The sequence below is a fragment of the Microcebus murinus genome, chromosome 17, assembly GCF_040939455.1.
Source record: "Microcebus murinus isolate Inina chromosome 17, M.murinus_Inina_mat1.0, whole genome shotgun sequence".
In the NCBI taxonomy this organism is placed as follows: domain Eukaryota; kingdom Metazoa; phylum Chordata; class Mammalia; order Primates; family Cheirogaleidae; genus Microcebus; species Microcebus murinus.
The window spans coordinates 37,979,387-38,003,229 of NC_134120.1; the positions used below are offsets into that span (position 1 = coordinate 37,979,387).

Genomic DNA, 23,843 nt, shown 5'->3' on the forward strand with positions numbered 1-23,843 from the left:
TTCCTATTTTGTGTTTATGCTTATCGAACTTCTGAAACACCTTTGTTTTTAGCTTCTTCCATTGTTTTTTCCTCTTAGGTTAAACAGAGGATTGAAATTAGTCTCAATGTCATTGATAACACAAGCTTAAAAAAAAAAAAACAAGCAGTGACTCAACTTTTATAGTATCTTATTGTCTATAATATGGCTTAATTAGCCCGTGTCCAGGGTAGAACAAACTGGCCACAAAAGATCAAAGAGACTCAGGGAGTAAATTAGGTGGCTCTTTGATCTTACAATTGCTCCCTGGACACAATTACTTTCATAACTAGTTAGAGCCCTACAGCCTCCAAAACACTATTAAAATTCTAAGAAGATTTCAAATGCCACAATAGTCTATTAATGAAACAAACAAAACAAACAAGAAAAGCAAAACTCTAAAAGATAAGAGTTTTCACATATTCCAGCACATGCCACATGAATCAATTCTACATAGAACCATGCCACACTAATTTGAACAATGTATTTGCAGTACCTGACGTTTTTTGCAGGATTGCCTGTGTCCAAGTCGATGGCTGTGTATGTGCCAAGCACATAATTCAGTAAGGAATCTCCTTTTATTCCTTCTGGCACACTAAAAGTCAATGAACTTGGATGAAATGTAGGTCCTTCTTTCACATTCACAACCTGAATTCTTACAGGAGTTGAGCGCATTTGGAATTGAGAAGCAACTGAGTGGTGAAAATCAGCTTCGTTTTTAACTCCGATGCTAAGATGAACATTAGGCACTTGTTCATAATCCAGCATCTGAAAATGATAGAAAGTAAAAATCTCTGAAACAGTAAAGGACTCTCTTTTGATAGAATAAGAAGCTATGGAAAGCAAACGACACACTAGAAGAAAGTCCAGGAGCTATGTGATTTAGATTTTGAATTGAAAACATTTTACTTATTACTGCATTAGGTATTTTAGATATGGTATTCTCTCTAACTCTTGGCATAATCAGGTATGGGGGGCATTTAAGCCTGTGATTTTAAATTGGAATCAAATTTTGGAGCTTTGAACTTCTTATAAAAAAGTGCTACAATTTTTATGATATTTCTTTCCAAATGAGGTGCTATTGAAAAACCAAAAATAAATTTAAGAAATAAAATGTTCACAGCTATTGAATGAGTAACTAAATTGGATCCAGATTTCCTATACAGAACTCATATTTGAGAATCCCTTGAAAGTATAATTAGCAGAATAAAGGAGTCAATATACATGATGTCTTTAAACATGTAATTATTTTTTTTTAAATGGTGTAAACAACTTCTAAAGAATTTATGATTATTACAGTCAGCCCTAAAGTGTAATTTATTTGTGCTGGGTCTGGTGGACAAGAAGACTCCCTTACAGGGCATGTTCAAATAAGTAAATGCCATGCCCAGAGAAAAGTCACCTTTGAAATGGGTGTCCAGGATAAAAAATAAATAGAATCGCTTCATCCAGAATGATTGATATGGTGACATGAAAAGTCACAAAGGAATAAAGTCACAAGTTATAAAGAAGAAGACACTGGGCAATGTGTGTTTAGCAGTGTTCTGGAAGCTACGGTAAGCACCACTTGTATACACAGGTACCAACAGCAGAAGTCAAGAAATCAGCAAGACTTGGCATTAGCAAGACTTGGAGATAAATCTCTGCTTCCCAGACAAATCCCATGACATTTTGAATCTTTTCCTAGGTTTTAGAGTTAAGTTTTTCAGAAGAGCTGGTAAGACAAATATTTGTGGGCATTCCCTTGAGTTCTTATTTGGAGATGGCTCAGCATGCTTCAACTGAGATTTGGGACTTCGATCGCTTTTGTACATCTGTTCACAGATGCCCATAGACTCCCTAGCCCACTGACAGCACACAATGGACCAGTCCACATGACTCCTAGCACAGGATATGAATTATATGCTCAAAAATGAATTTTCAAGCAGAAGGGATCCCTTTCCTACACCTCAATTTGTATTTTCTAAAAGTCCACGCTCTCTTCAAATAAACGAAAAATCTGGGGACCTCTATTCTGATAGAGAAATATCTTGGGGTTTTCTTACATATACACACAAAAGCACTTTTGTTTGTCCGAATAGCTCTCTTCCTCCTGAACAGAGTGTGTCAAAAGTATATTAATATGTGTCTAAAGTTGTACCAATTAAGGATCTTCCCAGAATCCAGGGGCAGGAAATTGGTCCAGGTCCATGTTTATGAAGGAAGATTACAAAAAACAAATAGAGGAAAGGCAGAAAGTTGTTCATTCATTCTTTGCAAGTGGGGCCCTTTATCAAGGATTTTCTGATCATGTCCAGAGGTCAGGGGTTTGTAAAGAGCAATAAAAGCAACTGTTTACCCTGGAGTCTCTTGGAGGGAAGGGAGAGGCTGGAAAAACGGGCTCTCTGCAGTTTCAGGCCTGAAGGAAGAATAACCACTTAGCAAGGATATGCAGAAGTGCTAGTGTGGGCGGGGCCCGGCCTGAGGGGATCTACAGTTCTAGTAGGGCTCTGGATGAAGACAACCACTCTAGAAATGGATTTGGCTTCTGGCACATTCTTTGCTTTAGTAAATTTTAGTATAGAAGCTAAGCTGTTGGAGCCCCACATCCAGTTTTTTGGTCTAATTTAATATGACACTACTAATTCTAGGAGGACACTGGTTCATTTTAGAACTAAGTACGAAAGAGTGGGGTGATTAGAAGTCTCCATCCAAAAGGAGTATGTGATAGATTTTCTACGGCAGGGGACTGAGCGAATGGTCAGATATCTGCAAGACAGTTCTTCTCTCCAGGAAGGCGTATTTTCTGGTACCAAGGTGTCTAGAAGAGACCAGCAGGGCACACACAGCCGGGAAGGAGTTTATAGTGGTGAACAGACTGAAGGGAAAATCTCAGGATGCTAGTTCTTTCCTAAAACCTGTTTTACTGGCCCCTGATGACATGGTGAGGAACAGTGGTGGCTAAATATGACTTTGGGATCTGAGAGATCTGGTTGGATCTTGTCTTTGTCATTTGGCACCTGGGTAAACTTGAGACAAGTCAGTTTTCCTCTTTGATTTTGTTTCACTTTATATACAAATGGAATCACTCTATTTTCCCCCAGAGTTGTGAGGATTAAATGAGATAATATGTGTGAAACCTCTATAAATACAATATAATGCCACAGTTGGTGTTTAGTAATTGCTTAATTAGAATTATTATTAAAATAGAGAATTATTATTACAATAGAGAACCAATATTTCTTTGTTAGAATTCCAGTTGGGTAGTATTTTGTTTTTTCCTCATTGTTGAAGTGAATATGTATATATACACACATATATATTTATACTACTTGTATTTCCATACACATGTATCAAAAAATATTAATGAGGGGTTGTTATCAACAGGGAGATTTTCAACCTTTTCAGAGATTTTCTCTTTTTAAACTGTAAGTTCCTTGAGAACAGGGACCCTGTCTCATTCACCTTCATATCTCTAGCGTATAGCAAATCTCAATACATTTTTGTTGAGTTGAATGATCTGTAATGTCCTCAGATTAAGAAAAGGTTTAAATAAAGCTTAGTCAAAGGCCCATTACCAAAAGGCCAGTTTCCACCATGTTAAGTGGTGGTTTGAATGAAAATGAACAGGGTTCAAGAGAACATTAGCGACCTTATCCAGACACGTTTGGGATGAGTGGCTGACCACTGGCTATTGAAAATGCCAAACCTGGGAATATTACCCAAATGTTCTCTAAAATAGATCTTTTAGCTATGTACTAACACACATATTAAGGTTTCTAATTTCATTTTAATTAGCCTTTCCCTATTATTTTGGTGTTTTTAAACATATGTTTTTCTTGTCATCTTTAAGAGATTTGGGAAGTCCTCATTCAGGAAAAATAGGTAGAAAGTTTGTACAACATCTAACACTACCTTGACCAATTTTTTATGAAATTGATATTTCAATAGTTTTTTTGGCAATTAAGTACATATGCCTTAAAAAACTTTTAGTGATCACAGAAGATACATTATGTAAGTTGTAGACAGTGTATTACCTACATTGTTAAAATGTTTTCTTTTTGATTTTTATAATTTTATGTAGAAATTATGAATTATGCAGTCAAGTGCAGTGATTCCCATTTGGGTGAAATCTACATCATTAGTTTTAGGTAAATGCATCAACACTATCCTTGAAGTTTTGGAAGTCTCTACTATCTTCTGGAAACTAGACCAGGTGTTAGGAGTAGAAAGATGTTTGGGCCAGGTTGTTTATGTGTAAAGTTTTTATTATATTAGTAGGTCGACAGATCAAAGACAAAGCAAAGTTATATGTTGTAAGATAATATGTAAAGTCAGTGATTAAGATAGATGGTAAGAAGATAGGTTAGAATTGCATGTCATATCTAGATCTTGATTTTTAAACCAGGACACAAGGTTGAATAAATTCTGATCCCGGGAGGAAAACTTGACTAAATAGTCAGACTTTGGTATAGTGGTAGACAACCTCTTGTTCTTTGGTCTATAAATAGGGACTGAAAACTGTTTTTTTGGTTAAGGGCTGGATAGTATTTTAGGCTTTGGGAGTTATATGTAGTTTCTATCTCAAGTATTCAGCTCAGCCACTGGAGTGTGGAAACAGCCACAGAAAATACATAAATGAATGTGACTATGTTCCAATAAAACTTATTTATAAAACAAGGGATATAAAAGTTCAGATTTGACCTGTGGATCATAGCTTGCTGACCTGTGGCCCAAAGCCATGTTTCTCAAACAGGAAGTCCATAGTATATTGTTTGAGTCTTTGTGTTCTCTTAAGCAATTTTGAAATTTTGTATTTTCATTTGAATGAAAAATCCTAAAAACTATATATAGATATTTTTCATAATTTGGTTGACCAGCTCATAAGTAAATATGCCCCCTAATTTCAGTGTGCATGATTGTGTTTTGATGGTAAAGTAGCCATACTTTGAAAATTGCTCCAAACACTTGGGAAAAGAGAAAGACTAAAAAATAAATGTTATGTTTGCATCAGGTGAAGGCTAAACGGCTTCCTTATCTGAAAAAATGTCACAATAACTTCAATCAAGAAAAGTAGTAACAGAATTGAATAATCATGATCACATGTGTGCCAAACTAAATATATATGTGTGTCTAAGTATATATTTTCTTAGCTCTAAGTGTTTATGTTGTTAGTAGCAGCTTCCTTTGAGAAAAAAATAATTTCCTTCATTATATTAATTTTAATTTGAATCTTATTGGTTTGTGGTTTTGTTTCTAATTGTAAATTTTTAGATTTTATTATTGTCCATGAAGTCAAAGCAAGTAGTTTAAGAAAAATTAATCTATAGGAAAAATATCAAACCCCATAGTTTAGTATTCAAGGTTCTCAGCACTGACTCCAATTCTATCTCTCTGTTCTGGCTTCTCTTTGCTTCCTTTCTTGAATACTCTGCTACAATCCCACAGAATTACTCACCATGTCTTGAACATGCTTCATATTTTCTTACCTATGTGTGTTTTCTCATTTTATTACCCTCCGTAGCAATCTAAGGTCTTGCTTAAATCTTATTTCCCAGCATGAAACCTTTTCAGACAAATCTAGCTTAGAAGGATCTCACCTTCTCTTATCTTATTATTTCATATTTCACCCTCTTGGCAATTAATAATGGTTTATATCCTGACATCTGTGCCATTATTTATTATACTATTAACTCTCATACATTATCTAATTTGGGAGTGGTGACTTTATCTTCTCAGCTAGATATCAGGCACTGTGAGAACAAAATAACCTTTTTGTTTTTCTTGGTAATAAATACTGTATTGCTGGGCTGGAAGGCTCAGGCTGATGCAGTAGTTTACTTAGGACACTTGTTGCTATAAGGTTAAGCAGTGCTTTTTTGAAGGCAGATTCTACCTCTAAGAGTCATTTAAAACTTTTTTGGAAGAAAATATTACAGATCCAATACTGTACCTTGACAACTTTCAAAATGCCTTCATTAGTTTTTGGGTCTGTTTGAATATCGAACCAATTCCCCTCATTGCCAGAGAGAATTAAATATTTTGCCAACCAGTTATCGGTGCCTTCTTCATCAAGATCAATTGCTTGTAATCGTATCAGTTCTGAATTTAAACAATTCTCTTCAATACTTGCTGAATACTGCAATGACATAGATCAATTTTATAATCAACACATTTTAAAAGAAGAAATATATTTACTAATACTTAATTATCATTTAAAATTATCATTTAAAATATTAACAACAGACTATGTCAATGATTATTGTACCATTATTAGATACCATATATTGAATCAGAAATATAAGAATAAAATGATTATAAAACAATATAACTGATTTTCATGTGCTGTATATGAAATCAAGGTCAAATTGGAACTTTGTTTTATTTTTTTACAATTATTTTTAATTCCCTTTACTTTATTCTTTTCTTTTAAACAAAGCATCTGATTTTTTTCTATAAAGGGCCAGGTAATAAATATGTTAGTCTTCATGGGCCAGAGAGTCTGTGTTGCAACTACTGTTGTAGAATGAAGCATTAAAGCCCCCATAAACAACATGTAAAGGAATGAGCACAGCTATAGTCCAAAAATACATATTTTTAACCAAAATAGGCCATGGGCCAGATTTGGTTCTACCAGTTTGGATTTTATGCTTGTTTATGCCTAAAGATGAAAATGCAAGTTGAGAATGTTTGGGGCTCTAATATAATTCAGCAAATCATGAGTTATCTAAAAATACATCAATGTTGCTACATTATTCCCAGAGTTATATCAATGAATTTCCGCATTTCCGTGAGTAGAGTATACGGAGTGGAGAGTTTGCAGCTTTCACAGAGAAGGCCTGTTTGGAGTAGTGAGTGGAGATAAACAGACTAATACATTAGAAGGTATATTATTATAATAAGAAAACCCAAGGTTTATACAACAAAGTTCAGTACATCCCTACGTGTAACAGAACCAGGCTTATGAATTAGCATGAAAGCAAATCAATTATTGACATTTACGGAAAAAGGGTTATAAGAAGAACAACTTACTGAAGTTTTCTCTAAGGTGGGGAAATTATCGTTGACGTCTAAAACCTTGATTCTGCAGTCACACTCGGAAGACAGTCCATCTGCAGCTCCATCCCGATCTGAGCCCCTCACGATTAAGTTGTACATACCGTGTTGCTTAATTGAGATGGAAAAAAATTATAGGACTTAGGTCTTGTCTTGAATACAATCTAACACATGTAATGCCATTATTTCTCATTTCTTTTATATACACATCAAATTAAATCTATATAATTAAGCTTTTAGTTTTTATTCAAAAATGGATTTTCTTTTTTGCTGTTGTTGTTTTTTTTTTGAGACAGAGTCTCACTTTGTTGCCCAGGCTAGAGTGAGTGCCATGGCATCGGCCTAGCTCACAGCAACCTCAAACTCCTGGGCTCAAGTGATCCTCCTGCCTCAGCCTCCCTAGTAGCTGGGACTACAGGCATGTGCCACCATGCCCGGCTAATTTTTTCTCTATATATTAGTTGGCCAACTAATTTCTTTCTATTTATAGTAGAGACGGGGGTCTCACTCTTGCTCAGGCTGGTTTTGAACTCCTGACCTTGAGCAATCCTTGCGCCTCGGCCTCCCAGAGTGCTAGGATTACAGGTGTGAGCCATCAAGCCCGGCCCACAAATGGATTTTCTTTCCTCCTTTATATTGGAGTAGGGACATACAAGGATTATTTCACCTTTGTCTTTTCAAAATAGAATTCTTTATTTCTTATCATTCGTTCACAGAAGGCTTTACCTCTCTGTCAAGGTAACTGGACATCGTGCGAATTTCTCCCGTGTATCTGTTAAGAATGAACATTGGTACACCTGCAGGCTCCTGAGAGATGATCTTGTAGGCGATTTTAGAATTCAGATGATTTTCTTCGTCTGCATCTGAGGCACTTAACTTTACTACCAGGGAATCTAGAAATGAAGAAGGAGGTGGAGAATGGTTGGGACTTTATTAGAATTAGTTCAGCCAATCATTAAATACAAGAAGAAAGAGTGGTCAGCCTGCTCCTGAATTCTCTCTGTTTGAATTTTTTGTGAGAATATAGGACCATAACTTTCAGCTATGCCAGTGATTACAAAATAATGATGGTTTGCTTCTATAAAACCCTTTACTGTTTATAATGTACTTGCACTCCTTAAATGATTAAATGTTAAATTAGTAGAGTCAGAAATGGAATTTAGCAAGATAGAAAGAAATGAAAAAAATGAGAGACTATAATGTAACTTGTATAGTGTGTGAAAAATGATTACCCTTAGTGTTAGATCTGATGGTTACAATTGCACATGCATTCATCTACCTGGTGTGATTCAGCCAAGAATTTTGAGGAATAGACCAGGACAGAGCCTTTTTTTTTTTTTTTAAACATTCATGGTTTCTTCCTCAGTTTACTCACTTGGATTATGTTAATCATCAGCCCAGTCACAATCTCTGAGGGAGCTCTTGCTAAATCACACATATGTACAAGAATCTTCCACAAATAAGAAGATATTTAGCATTTGAGACATGATTTTTTTTCTAGCTTAGGTTCAAGCTGGAATTTGTGGCATTTATTCAAAACACAAGTGTGACTTTTTCTAGTCTTTAAATTGCCTATATTTCAATCTTCCAAAGCTTTTGACCATGAGAAATAGATATATGATGCAGAATCATTCTACTTACTTGCTTCGCTGTTTTCTTCAATGCTGGCTGTGTACACACTTTGTGTAAAGACCGGAGCATTATCATTTATGTCCATGACTTTGACTCTCAGTTCAAGAGGCCTTTCTAAATCTTCACCCCTTGAATTCAGAGCCCGACAATAGATCTGTGGAAAGTTGGAGAAAAAAAAGAAAAAAACAACTCTCCACCAAAAGAATTTAAGTAACATGCTTGAAAATACATCAGCAATATGCAAAGAAACAATTTTTTCCAGTGAATTCAAACTACATTATAGTCTAATAATTCAAATACTATCAAGACACTTGATTATATGCACATGCAACACACCAGAGACTCCTGCACTATAAACATATTTTCACACTCTTTCCATCTCTTCAAACCCTTTATTTGGTTTCATTCTATTATGTTTTATCAAAAGCAAGCCATAGTCCTGAGAAAATATTTTTTAAAAAGGGAAGAAGACTAAAATGAATAAATTAAAATATGCTGCTGTGACTTACCAGGAAAAGTGGAGTTACCTCTCTGTCTACCACTGAAGTGATGTTAATTTCCCCAGTGCGAGGATTAATGGTGAAAACTCCATACGGTGGTCGATCGATCCCTATCCCAGAGATTCGGTATGTAATCTTCTGGTTCGACTCACAGTCTGATCGAATCTACGAGAAAAATGGCTAGGATTGTGATCTAATTTAGAGCAGATAATAAACTTCAGAGTGTAGTGGAATGATAAGGAAATGAGTTTTATAGCCAGATGGGCTTGAGGTTGAAACCTGGCATCATGTCTTAGTTCTGTATGAACTTGCAAAATTCACTTAACTCTGCCTAGATCAGCTTATAGTGGAGATAACACCACCTATCTCATAGGTTTATTGTAAGGATTGTATGAGGTATCGTTATATATGGCACAAACATACTTGATGCTAGATTTGTTATTATTAACAATACGTTGTTCAGTTCTCTGATATTTTTGCATATAAAGAGCCTGAAAGAAAAAATAACACATCTTTACTATTTTTTTTTTTAAAAATTTGTGTCACATTAATAAGTATACTACGTAGACTTGGGTCTGAGATTTGGTCAAAGTGGTAAATAAATTGAGAAAATCAGAGGAGAAACACAATGTTTAGAGATATTGGTAATAATTTTATAAATTTAAACCTACTACACCCCCTTTCTGCCAAATAGATTTTATGATAAATATTCTGCCATATAGATTTTGTTTTAGTAGTTGTATATCTATTGCTGATAAATTTAAACCAAGATAGTTTAAATTTTGAAACCTTCTACTAAAGTTGAGAACATTCAGTAAAATATTAAGATTCATCACCTAAACATTCACAATCAAATTAAGACAGCTGGAAATACAACTTTGGTTAGATCAACACTAATCCAAAGATCTTTTTTATACAGAAGAAAACCCAAGAACCTCCCAAATGCAAAGAAAAAGAAAAGAATATGCAATATGAGTATGACACCATAAAGCTATCACTGAGTTGAATGGGAGTAATAATTTAAAAGCTTCCCTCCAATTTGAAAACTTCTGAGAGAATAAATCTCTTTTCTTGAGCTGAGGTTATCTCTGTAACATCATTGCTGATTCTTACTGTATTTTCAATGTGAAGCTGTAAGGAAAGAATTCAGTAGATCATTCTACTATTGATTACAATAATGGCCCAAGGCCAAGATGCCCAGGAGGAGCTGGTGAAGCTGTTAATATAGATCCCATCCTTCATGGATAAATGTAATACACATCCTTTCTTTAACTCTCTTTCCTAATTGGTTGCCATTATCTGTGAAGGCCTTTTAAGACTCTCCTAGTTGCTAGATGTAGAGGTGTAGTGGGAACTTTGCACAGTCCTTACTTTTCTTGGAGTGAATTAATCAAGTGCAGTAATTGCTTGACATTCTGGATGGCTAGTCTTTGGACTATCACCGTGTGAATAAATTTTCCATAGCACATACGGTCAATAATGAGCAGAACGCAAAGGGGCAAATGAAGCCTAATTGTGCTGGAGAGCCAATCGTTTCTTTCTTCTTTGATGACTTGTCACTCACTCACTGCCTGCACCATGTCAGAGTCTTGGCAACATGAGCAAATGACCACATGGCATCTTCATAAATCATTGTGGAGCAGCGAAGCCTGCAAATCCTGGAAATATCTGAGCGCTTTCCTGCCCTGCAAATGCATTTGTTATCAGTCTGTTTGATCACTTACTCTGGCAATCGGATTCCTCTTGGAGTTGTCTTCTCCTTCTCGACAGGCTGCGGCGAACTTGATCCATTCCCGCTTCTGTCTTCTGACGGTTTGCCATGTTGTGGTGCCATTTTCAATGTCTAGTTCTTTCACCTGGAGCCAAAATGGTTCATGTTTCTTACACTGTTAGGACAATTTTACTAAGTAAACACACTTACTTAACATTTTTTTTTTTTTTGAGACAGAGTCTCGCTTTGTTGCCCAGGCTAGAGTGAGTGCCGTGGCGTCAGCCTAGCTCACAGCAACCTCAAACTCCTGGGCTCAAGCGATCCTCCTGCCTCAGCCTCCCGAGTAACTGGGACTACAGGCATGCGCCACCATGCCCGGCTAATTTTCTATATATATTAGTTGGCCAATTAATTTCTTTCTATTTATAGTAGAGACGGGGTCTTGCTCTTGCTCAGGCTGGTTTCGAACTCCTGACCTCGAGCAATCCTTGCGCCTCGGCCTCCCAGAGTGCTAGGATTACAGGCGTGAGCCACTGCGCCCGGCACTTACTTAACATTGTAAGGAACAATGATATTGAATCTGGAGGACAAAGAAAGTTTTCACTAATTCACAACTCTGGATAGATACAGTTTGGTCACCTCAACTGCTATTTCTTTTATAATCATCTTACTTTCAACTATTTGATTCTAATGAAACGAATTTAATTAGCTACATGTGGAACTCACAATGTGCTATCCTGCATAAATGGTGTAGTTTTTCTTTTCTGATAGGGGCTATGCCTACCTTCCTCTTCACTGACCAGACTTTAGAGTCTGAAGAGTTTAAAGATCTCCTCTGTTTTGTGTGAACACATCCCATACAAAATGGAAGTTGTGCTGGTGAGTTGGGCTCACCCAAAAGAGAGAAGAGATTGTTTTTTTCTGTTGATTGATGAGGATACCACTATGGCTAAGCATCCAAATATATTATTGCAGGATTAGAAAAATATTATTAACTAATTTTTTTTTTTTGAGACAGAGTCTCGCTTTGTTGTCCAGGCTAGAGTGAGTGCCGTGGCGTCAGCCTAGCTCACAGCAACCTCAAACTCCTGGGCTCAAGTGATCCTCCTGCCTCAGCCTCCTGAGTAACTGGGACTACAGGCATACGCCACCATGCCCAGCTGATCTTTTCTCTATATATTAGTTGGGCAATTAATTTATTTCTATTTATAGTAGAGACGGGGTCTCGCTCTTGCTCAGGCTGGTTTCGAACTCCTGACCTTGAGCAATCTGCCCACCTCGGCCTCCCAGAGTGCTAAGATTACAGGCGTCCTGCCCTTATTAACTAAATTGATGGTTCTTACAATAATCCCATGAACATCTATATGGCTTCTCAATGTTGTACATGTGTATCTCTGTTTTGCTATGTTTTTCCTTTTGTAGTCTATATTGCCACTGTTAATAATGCTTAAGAATTTCATATTATCAAAGAGTTTAGACATGTTACTACATGTACAAATATGTTCATATATACATACATATATTTATTTTTGTAAATCCTAATGTGCCTATTGAAACATAGGTGATTATATGTTTACTTAAGCTAAGTTTCATTTAATTACCACTTCAGGGGAGGAGATGTTCCATTGACTGTAACATATCCTTTCAAAAACCAGTGCATTTACATTGTTTCCCTTCATTTTAATACAACTTTCTGAAATGTACCACATATTCCCTATTTTTTTTTTATTTTGAGTTAGATCCTTGCTCTGTTGCCTGGGCTAGAGTGCAGTGGCATCATCATAGCTCACAGCAATCTCAAACTCCTGGGCTCAAGCAATCCTCCTGTCTCAGCCTCCTGAGTAGCTGGGACTACAGACATGAGCCACCACAGTTGGTTAATTTTTCTATTTTTGTAGAGACAGGTTGTCTCTGTTGCTCAGGCTGATCTCAAACTCCTGGTCTCAAGCAATCCTGCTGCCTCAGCCTCCCCAGGTGCTAGGATTCCAGGCATAAACCACTGCACCTGGCTTATATTCCCTATTTTGCCAAAAGAGATTAGAAAAGTAATTTTATTTTTTCCAATGATTTGAGATGGTCATAATGAAAGTTTACCTACTATACTAAAATAAAGCCCTGCTAGCATAGAAGAGAAGACAGTAGCTTTATTTCCTGAGTTCCACTCTAAAAAATGGCACCAGATTCTCTGTTTTATTTAGTTGTGATTACATAATTTTAAATTTTTGTATCTTTCCTTCATTGACCAACCATCAATTGTCTTTTTGCTCATGTAAGTATCTGCAAATCCTCTTCCCATTCTAAAGTGTTACTTTGCTTCTTTTGCTTTGCTATAGATTAGAAAACATAAATAAGCTACTAGTATAAGCTTGAGAAAACATAAATAAGCTACTAGTATAAGCTCAAGTATAAGCTTGAGAAATATGAATTAAGAAAATGCTTTTATTATACATTACCTCAACAATAAATTCACTGTTTACTTCCAGCACCACCTGTTAAAGAAGGTACAATATTAGCATAAATTTGTATATTTAAAGGACACAATTCATAAAAACATTGACAATATTCTTTCACTAATTCATTTCTTAAATATATATTTTGTTAATAATATGGAACAAACATGGCTAATACAAATGAATAATACAGATTTTTTTTTGCTCTCTGAAGACTTTTAAACTTTTAGGGAAGATGAATACATAATTCTATGGCTGATTAGGATATCGGCCACAGCAGAGGCACCAATGGGCTCAGTGGAGGGTAAAGCAGAAGATGCAAGTTATCCAGGTGGATTTCAGGAAGCCTTCCCAGGAGAGTGGGGATTTGAATGGGCTCTGTAGGGTGAATCTGTTTTGAATTGATGGGGAGGAATATTTCAGCCAGATTAAAACAAGAACACAAGCGTTAAAGCTCTATGTTTCAGAGGGTGTTACAGAAATGGTATATAATATTATTAGCTGGGAGGTGGAGGGAACAGTGAGGAGCCATGGGAGACAAGGTTCGGAATGTCAGTTTGGAAGCAGATCATGAAGTGCTTTATAGACCAGGCAGAGAAGCTTGCACTTCATCAAATAGAGACTGAGAGTAACAAAAATATTGTCTTTAAAACAAATTATTGATATGAAGGGAAGATTATCAAAGAAAACCCTGGAAGTCCAGACGTTTAGGAATTAGCATTGCTTGGGTAAGACAGAATGATTGTGATCCTAGGTGCTGATGTGGCTCTAGAAAAAAAGAGAGAGTGGCGATATTCCCAGAGGACTGATGGGGCCAGGCTTACAGCCTGTGGATGCGGGGGTAGCAATTGCCAGATGGTTCTGGTGACTTAAGCTTGGCTTCTAGGGGAATGGAAGTGCTGTTAATAGGAACAGAAAATTCAGCAGGCAAGGATCACTGCAGGGACAGGATGACTTAGGTTTGTTTTATTTGTTTTCAATGTACATCTAATATTTGAGGTAGATATAAAATCTGAAAAAGTGGAGTTTTTCCAAACATTAGTATTATTTAAAGTTGAAGGAAATGAGGATACTAAATGGAACAGTTTAAGAAGACAAATGAAGTAAGCAGAGAACAGAATCCTGTGGGCAATGCTTATGTTTGTGCAGGGGACAGAAGGAAGAAGTATAAGAGCAGAGGGCTCTAATGGACTAAGAGAACAGAGGTCAAGGGCCCAGGGCTGTGGGTGCAGAGCAGATCCTGTCAGTGTGAGAAGAAGTGTGGCGGGGGGTGGTAAGGAAGTGAAGTTTAGAAAGCAGAAGGGAATTGATAAGGAGGTAGAGAAGAAGGATCTAGAAAGGAGATAGAATGAGTGGAGCATGCAGATAAAAAGTTAGACAAAGAGGGAATTTTTTTTTTTTTTTTTTTGGAGACAGAGTCTCGCTTTGTTGCCCTGGCTAGAGTGAGTGCCATGGCGTCAGCCTAGCTCACAGCAACCTCAATCTCCTGGGCTCAAGCAATCCTGCTGCCTCAGCTTCCCAAGTAGCTGGGACTACAGGCATGCGCCACCATGCCCGGCTAATTTTTTTTTTTTTTGTATATATATATATTAGTTGACCAATTAATTTCTTTCTATTTATAGTAGAGATGGGGTCTCGCTCTTGCTCAGGCTGGTTTCGAACTCCTGACCTCGAGCAATCCGCCCACCTCGGCCTCCCAGAGTGCTAGGATTACAGGCGTGAGCCACCACGCCCGGCCTAAAGAGGGAATTTTTGATGGTTTTTTGTTGTTGTTGTAGCAAGGTCAAGGGGGATGGGAACTGAGAAAGTTGTGGGATCTTAAATCAGGCAGTCATCGCTAACTATTGCAGGTGTTGTGAGTCAGATTGCAGGAGTCGAGGAAGGAGTTATTGAGAAGTGGAAATAGCAATCGTAGATTACACTTTCAACAAGTTAGAAGATAAAAGAAATTGTGAGAGGTATAATGGGAGTTGAGGGGTTAATTAGATCAAGGTATATTTTTTGAGGTTGGGAAACCATGACCAAATATACAATCTACAGGGAGAGGAAAAGGGGTTTATGAAGAAGGAGTGATAGAGGGAGAAGGAAAAAGGCAAGGGGAGAAGGAGGAAGAAACCAAGCAGTCGTTACAGTTGTGATTAAGAGAGACTAGGAATGGCTGGTCAGAAGTGCAGGTAAAAGAGTTAGACCTGGTAATGAGAAAGAATATGTCTTTTTCTGGAATGGAAGGTGAGAAGAATACAGTGAAGAGAGAAAACCATTTTGAGGTGCAATTGGAGGAAAATCATGCACATGGCTATTACATAGCTTTGGGAGTTGGGGTGAGCAGGAACAGGAAGGGCTAGAGGAGACGGCAAAGGTCTCTAAGGTCCCTGGTAGGGAAGGTGACAGGAAGCCAGTGCCATGAATCCCAAGAGAGGCGGGCCCGGCTAGCATTGTTGCATTATGAAATACCAGAGATCAGAAAATTAGAAACAGAGAAAACAAACTATTATTCCATCATTGATGAAGAGTCTGTGGACCAATTGAGGTGAGGAAGTAAGCCTAGGATGTGCAGTCCATCTGGTTTGTGCCTTCTCTATTAGAACCTGTCCACCTGGGAGTGGGAGGAGGAGGAACATGAGAACTGTCTGTTCCAGGGTTGGGGACTGTCATCAAGCAGAGTGGAGACTTACAGATCTCTTAAGATACTATTGTGAACTTTGGCTAGTCAAGGAGGAGAGTAAAACTAGGGAGCGCCAATGAACTGAGAGGCTAGAGAGAGGCTGGGACAGGTGAATGGGGCAGGGCAGATTCCTCAGGTGTGAGGGGTGTAAGAAGGGCTGGAGTTTATGGAAGGGGGGTTTGGAATGACAGATGAGTCCAGAAGGGGGAACAACAGAGAAATTTGGCAGTGGGGAAGAATATCTTCTTTTAACTCACTTTCTCTCTCACATGTAATTTTATTAGACATCATTGAAATAGCTAGATCTGGAAAAGAAGATTATTTAATAGAAAATGGTCTTATTCAGTTGCTTACGATGTGCCATTTTATAATAAGTATTGCCTTTGTGGGGGTTAGATTTTTTTTTTTGTTGTTGTTAGAAAAGCAGGTGAATCTGGAAGGTATAAGACAAAGTTTAAAAAATCACACAGAATCTGACTATCTGGAGATTGGCAATTTTTTTCAGACTTTTTTTTTTCACAAACACATATACAAATTGTAATTTTTTTTTTTTTACTCAAAAGAAACCATACATGTAATTCTGTAATTTTCTTTTTGTACTCAACAATTATTGTGGTAAAATTCCATGTCAATTCACATATGGAGGCAGAATTTGGGTGATTGCTTTATGTATCACTTTAATGGCTGTCTTCCTGTCCAGGTCACTGGGGCATTAGGATAACTGAGAATCCATACATTCTGCAATTCATTGCTGCAGACTAAACCCTGACATGTGGTTCTCAGGCACTGGCTTTCAGTGGGAGGTTAGCTGGATGCCCTGCTTTGATGGGTTCCAGAAGCTTGGTGAGCCCAACGTGTGAGCCCATTTCAACTAATTATTTATTTATATATTTAATTTCAAAATATCAAGGAGGTACAGATGGTTTTATTACCTAGATACCTTGTATAATGTTTAAGTCAGGGCTTTTGGTGTGTCTGCCATGAACCCATTTTTAATAAGAAATCTCCCTCTCCTCATCTTTAGATAGACACTCGTCTGTCTTTTCTCCCTGCTGTACTTCTCTCTTTCTTTTTCCTCTTTGATATTCTCTTCCACTTGTTCCTTTCTCTCTTCCTGACATCAGCTGAGGCCTGACAGAGGACAACTATAGCATCATTATGTTGCTTACCCGACCCACTTCAGCGAGGATAAGCCAATCTGCCAAGCCCCAGAGTTCTAATCAACCCAATAATCTAATTTTAACTAGAAAGTAGTGAGTGCATCTTAGCTGGAGCTCTGCTCAATTCAGGCAGGTAATTTTCCCTCTTTACTAGAATGCATACTCACTCTGGTTTCTGCCCTGCTTACAACAAACCTGCAAGATTAATGTTGTATCTATGCAGTGTTAAAACAGCACCAGAGAATGGACCCAAATCACCATTTTACTGATTATTCTATTCACTCAACACCTAAAGCTTCTTTTAAATCACCTGAGATTATTTTACCAAATTGTTCTGATTTGGCTTGAATTTTGGTATCATAAAATTGCAACCCCTGGTGCTGGGTAAATATTGATGCTTGTTGTGACTACTCCTAATACTGTCTTGCAGAGGTCTTCAAATTTTTTTTCTCATGCAACCCTAACAAAATTTTGAAAAAACAATGTCCTTCCTCAAAGCTTTTTATAATGACAGCTAAATCTTTTTATCATAAAGTTGAAAGGTTGCAAAAGATGGAATTTAAGAATATTATAAATGTTGATATTTTAAAACAAAACTGTTATATCACTTTTAAATGTAACCAACAAAATCTAAATGCCATTGTCATTTGATGCCCAATGTCATCCATTAGAAAAATAAATATTAGGTTGGTGCAAAAGTAATTGCAGTTTTAGCATTGTTGAAATTTGCTTTTTGATACTGGAATACATTCTTAAATGTGGTTATGTTATACATCATTTTAATGTGCATTTCTTGCTTTTTTGCTAATGACTTATTACTTGCTGTTTATTTTATATTTATTTTGGACTATGGAAATAATGTTAGACAAAAAGCAAATTCAAGTGATTTTCTTATTCGACTTCAAAATGGGTTGTAAAGCAGCAGAGAAAACTCAGCAACATCAACAATGAACGCATTTGGCCCAGGAACTGCTAACAAACATATATAGTACATTGGTGAGTTTAAGAAGTTTTGCAAAGGAGCCTTGAAGATTAGGAGTGCAACGTCCAGCTGTCAGAAGTTGACACCAACCAGCTGAGAGCAATCATTGAAGCTGATCCTTTTACAACTATGCAAGAAGTTGCTGAAGACCTCAATGTCGACCATTCTACGGTTGTTTGGCATTTGAAGAAAATTGGCTCTATAAGTGGGTATCTCATGAGCTGACCCAAAATAAAAACAATTGTTATTTTGAAGTGTCTTCTCTCACTGTACACAACAAAGAACCATTTCTTAATTGGACTGTGACATGAGATGAAAAGTGGATTTTATGCGGTAAAATTTTATGTGGTAACCGGCAATGACCAGCTCAGTGGTTGGACAGCTGAGCGGTCCTTACAATTTCTATAATCGTAAGGCTGTAAGTGTTAAAAACCAATTTCTTCTGGATTGATTTGCTTTACAACTCTAATTGGCAGCACAATCGAGCAAAGAACGTGCAAATATGGACATTTTGATGCAATACATTAAATATAGAAAGTAAAACTTTATTGGAAATGCATTGCAAAGAGATGGATGAAATTTTTAAAAAATTAGTTCATTAGTAAATATTACATATTACTAGAATTAAACAAGTTTCAGAAGAAGCTCCAAAGCATTTCCCAAAGCCAGACTTGCATCACACAGAAAGGTCATGGTCACTGTTTGGTGGTCTGCTGCTGGTCTGACCCACTATAGCTCTCTGAATCCCGGGGAAACTGTTACATCCGAGAAGTATGCTCAGCAAATCGATGAGATGCACCAAAAACTGCAATGCCTGTGACTGGCACTGGTCAACAGAAATGGCCCAATTCTTCTCCACGGCAATCCCCGACCACATATCGCACAACCAACACTTCAGAAGTTGAATGGATTGGGCTACAAAGTTTTCCTCATCTGCCATATTCACCTGACTTCTCGCCAACCTACTACCACTTCTTCAAGCATCTTGATAGGTTTTTTTTTTTTTTTTTTTGAGACAGAGTCTCACTTTGTTGCCCAGGCTAGAGAGTGAGTGCCGTGGCATCAGCCTAGCTCACAGCAACCTCAATCTCCGGGGCTCAGCGATCCTACTGCCTCAGCCTCCCGAGTAGCTGGGACTACAGGCATGCACCACCATGCCCAGCTAATTTTTTGTATATATATTTTTAGTTGGTCAATTAATTTCTTTCTATTTTTGGTAGAGACGGGGTCTCACTCAGGCTGGTTTCGAACTCCTGACCTTGAGCAATCCGCCCACCTCGGCCTCCCAAAGTGCTAGGATTACAGGCATGAGCCACCACGCCCAGCCCTTGATAGGTTTTTGAGGGGTAAATGTTCCACAACCAGCAGGATGCAGAAAATGCTTTCCAAGAGTTTATCAAATCCCAAAGCATGGATTTTTATGCTACAGGAATAAACAAACTTATTTCTCATTGGTAACAATGTGTTGATTGTAATGGTTCCTATTTTGATTAATAAAGATGTGTTTGAGGCTAGTTATAATGATTTAAAATTCACAGTCCAAAATGGCAATTACTTTTGCACCAAGCTATAGATGAATATATTCTTTAACAGTTGTAATTTATTTTCCTCCTATTTCTCTTTGAATTTCTATATCCTGTTTCCATTGATGAAACATCCCTTTTATAGGTCCATCCTACTGGAATATATTTTTAAGTTTTAAATGTATTTTAATGTATTGTAGGGCTTATTGAGCAGTCTATCATACTTCTCTGTAACAAAAATATGCATATCAATAGAAATTCTATTTTATTGGAATTTCTACAATTGTAAGGCTCTAAGTGTTAAAAACCAATTTCTTCTGGATTGATTTGCTTTACAACTCTAATTGGCAGCACAATTGAGCAATGAACGTGCAGATATGGACATTTTGATGCAATACATTAAATATAGAAAGTAAAACTTTATTGGAAATGCATTGCAAAGAGATGGATGAAATTTTAGAAAATAGCTCTTGAGTAAACATTACATATTACTAGAATTAAACAAGTTTCAGCACCAATTTTATCTTTTTTTTTCGTTTTTATTTCAGTTTAAGTATTGAGAAAATTTATTCACATTAACAGATGATACTGGATGATTTCTTTTAAGTAGCAGAGTCATTAAATTCTTTATATTTACTCTGAATCATAGGACCTAAATCTATAGAGTAATTTATCATTAAAAAGGATTTTTTAATGACTTAGCTGACAACTCTATTAAGCCCTTTTAAAATTTTGTTGAAAACAAATAATTAAAAAGCATATGACTTGCAAAAGGATTTGTTAAGAGTTTTAGAGTCAATTTTTTTTCTCAATAAGGAAATCATTATTTTGAATTATCCCTTAGTTTAATGCCCCAGATAGTTTTATAATCCACTGTAGTGTAACACAGTAATATTTACTATGGATGAGAGGTAGGACTTTTTTTTTAAGGGGAATTTGGGAGAGGAGAACCAGCTTGATAAGTGAGGCTCAGGTGTATGCTAAGGTTGACTCATATACATATATACACGGAAGCTGAGGATCTGGAAAAGTGAATCCTTTAGAACTGTGCACTTGTACCCTTTGAAGTGCTCATGCATTTCAGCAAAATATGCACCCGAATTTGAAGACTATTGTTATAGTAGCAATGAAACTGGTGTAAGTTTCTTAAAACAGTGTACATTTTCAAAGTCAATTTATATTCTACAATGGATATGTAGCCTTATGTTGTAATTTGGCTTCATAAAAAACAATGTTGTTTAGAAATAAATTCTTTAGACTTGGAGGCAGAAGAACTGACTATGAGCCTTGGCTCTGATTTTTTTTTTTTTTTTGAGACAGAGTCTCGCTTTGTTGCCCAGGCTAGAGTGAGTGCCGTGGCGTCAGCCTAGCTCACAGCAACCTCAAACTCCTGGACTCAAGCAATCCTTCTGCCTCAGCCTCCCGAGTAGCTGGGACTACAGGCACACACCACCATGCCCAGCTAAGTTTTTCTATATATATTAGTTAGCCAATTAATTTCTTTCTTTTTATAGTAGAGATGGGGTCTTGCTCTTGCTCAGGCTGGTTTCGAACTCCTGACCTCAAGCAATCCACCCTCCTCGGCCTCCCAGAGTGCTAGGATTACAGGCGTGAGCCACCACGCTGGGCCTCTGTTGTTTACCAGTAGTGTGACTTTGAAAAACTACCCTAGCTTCTGCCTTTTCAAATGCCAAATAGAATCACAAATGTGAAAGTGATAGGCACAGCAAATGCTCTGTACATTTGTAAAGAGGAAGGAAGAGTGAAAGGAGAGTTTTCTTCTGTGCATTAGAATGCGCGTTCATAGCACCCTTGACATAGAAAAGTACTAGTAAATCACTTTTAAAGACTTGAAAGTAGCCAGATCAACTATGGATTTGTCTTAATTTAAAAAGATAAAGTGCTTTGTGTTCATTTTACCTTGTTCTTGTTCTCTCTGTAGAGACCAGCTCAACTGAAGGATAAGCAACAACCCAAGGTAGCTCTAAGAATCCTTGAGTGTAAGCTCCTTTTCATCCTTTTGCTGTCCCTGACATTTTTAGGCCAGGGCAGTTGCAATGCTAGATCCCAGGGTTCATATCTAGCAGAAATAAGCCATGGTTGATGGAAGCTTCCAATGGTACATGTCTGCTTTCTGCTCAGCTGGCTCTACTGACGTGGGTACCAGTAGCCAGGCCCACCAAATCCCCTCACTTTGTGTGCAGGTCTCCATGGAGGAATTGGCAAGTGTTACTGTCAGGCCCTGTGAAATCCTGAGCCCTGTCAGGAGCCTTCACCTTCCAGGAAATGCCTGTGCATTGGTGTTTTGGAAGAAACATGAAATGACATCATCCTTTTAAGCAGCACAATGTAGGTGACTGTATGAACCTCAATGAAACTGTGAAACATAGTTCTGGGCTCCCAGGTAATTGCAGAAATTCCTTGCCTAATGAAAGTTGCCTTTTCAGAGCACATGTGGGCCAGGCAACAGCCTCTTGCCTGGCTTGGCCTGGGAGCCTGGGTAAAAGACACACACACAGAATGGAAGGGGCTGAACCGGTCGCCACAGTGGTAGATCACTAGAAAAGGGAGTTAGAGGCAAGTTCAGTTGAAGGAGCAAAACTAACCTGGTGAGATGTGTGGTATCCTAAATGTGTTGCAGTCTCTGTGGGCCTGGTTGATAGAGAGTTTCCTGTCTTCCTTTTATCTTTGAGTGTCCTTCTAACAAATCACATTAATGGAAGGAACACAATGAAGAGTAAGACATAGTTCCTGCCTTGAGAAAGCTACATGTTAAAAGAGGGGCAAACAAGTGAGTGAAAAACGATATTGAAATGGATGAAATAGAATAAATGAAGTATGTATAGGAGCGGGGGTTGGCTGAAAAGGGGAAAAAAGTTAATTTTGGCAGAGTTGAAAGAATTTTGGTCTTACAGTACTGGGTTCAATCCCAGTTGTGAGCTGACTCATTTATCTCCTGAACATGTTTTAAAATTTTATAAAATGGGAATACTTCTATTTGCATTTCAGGATTTTTGTAATATGTTGAAGTAAATTTAACTATAAAATATTTTGTTAGTGGAAGGTCAGGTGGACTAGCAATGCAATGACTGACAGCTCCAGAGAACAAGCTCATTATTGTCTCAATATAAAACACTCAAGGTCACTTGGAAGGCCACTAACCACATTAAAGTTGCCTATCAACGTGTAGGTGGGAAATATATAGTGAAGTGACTTGGTAAGAAAGATAAGTGAGATACTAAAGCCATTCATTCATTGAAACATTTTCATTGACAAAATAAATGACAGACACTGTTCTCTGCGTGTGAGACAAGTTCTGACCTGTTATGATGTTTACATTTCAGGGGGGAATCAGGACATACAATATTTTATTGTCATCTAACTTTTACCAAATTGCAGGGATTTTTCTAGACCTTGTTTTCTCTTTCAATACTTGCTCCTAGAGAGAATATTATGGTTTTCTATGTGGAATCTAAGTCATTATATAGTAGGTGCTTGTTGCAGTAGAATAGATATTATTTTCATTCTGAGTGTATTTAAAGTAGTAGCTACCGAACAAGGCTATTTTCATCTCTGTGACTTACCTTCTTGAAGTTAGTTTTGAATTCATTTGTACATCTAGGACCAACTTATTAATAAGCAGTTCTTTCCTGAATAATACTTATAAAAATCATTGAGTAATGCAGTCGCCATCCTTCTAGGGACATGGTTGAGATGCCAAGTTCAAGCCTAATTATACTATTTTTGTTTATAATTGAAGGTATATCAATGATGGCATTTTAGTTTGTAAGCCGTGTAATTTTCTGCATAGAAAGGAAGGGCAAACATTTCTCATCCAAGTAACATTTGAAGGTTTCAGTCCAGGCACTCTTGTCACACACTCTGTCATCAGAGCTGCTCTCCATGAGTGAGGAATTCCAACTGCAACCCCGCTTGGGGAAGGGAAGGAAACATCATTGCAGCTCAAACAACGGTTTCATTGCTCTGTAAGGAACTCCCTTGATAATTAAGAACTAGACAGGAGTCATCAGACTACATACTCAGTATTCAGAAATTCTCTTAAAAAAAAAAAGAAGTATCTTTAAACAAAAGGAAAGCATCGAAGAATCTCAAGAGCCATCAAATATTTTTAGGGCAGGATTTTTATCCTACAACACCTAGATATTA

At 37.3% G+C, this 23,843-nt stretch overlaps 1 protein-coding gene across 1 annotated transcript in view; it reads right to left on the minus strand.

The window, feature by feature from the left end:
* DSG4 (desmoglein 4) overlaps positions 1–13,412 on the minus strand; it is a 28,799-nt gene extending 15,387 nt beyond the window's left edge. Inside the window, 8 exon segments of the mRNA XM_075993575.1 lie at positions 515–786; positions 5,951–6,136; positions 7,030–7,164; positions 7,780–7,946; positions 8,695–8,839; positions 9,195–9,350; positions 10,910–11,041; positions 13,350–13,412. Coding sequence (XP_075849690.1) covers positions 515–786; positions 5,951–6,136; positions 7,030–7,164; positions 7,780–7,946; positions 8,695–8,839; positions 9,195–9,350; positions 10,910–11,041; positions 13,350–13,412 — 1,256 coding nt within the window.
* Positions 13,413–23,843: the final 10,431 nt, after the last annotated feature.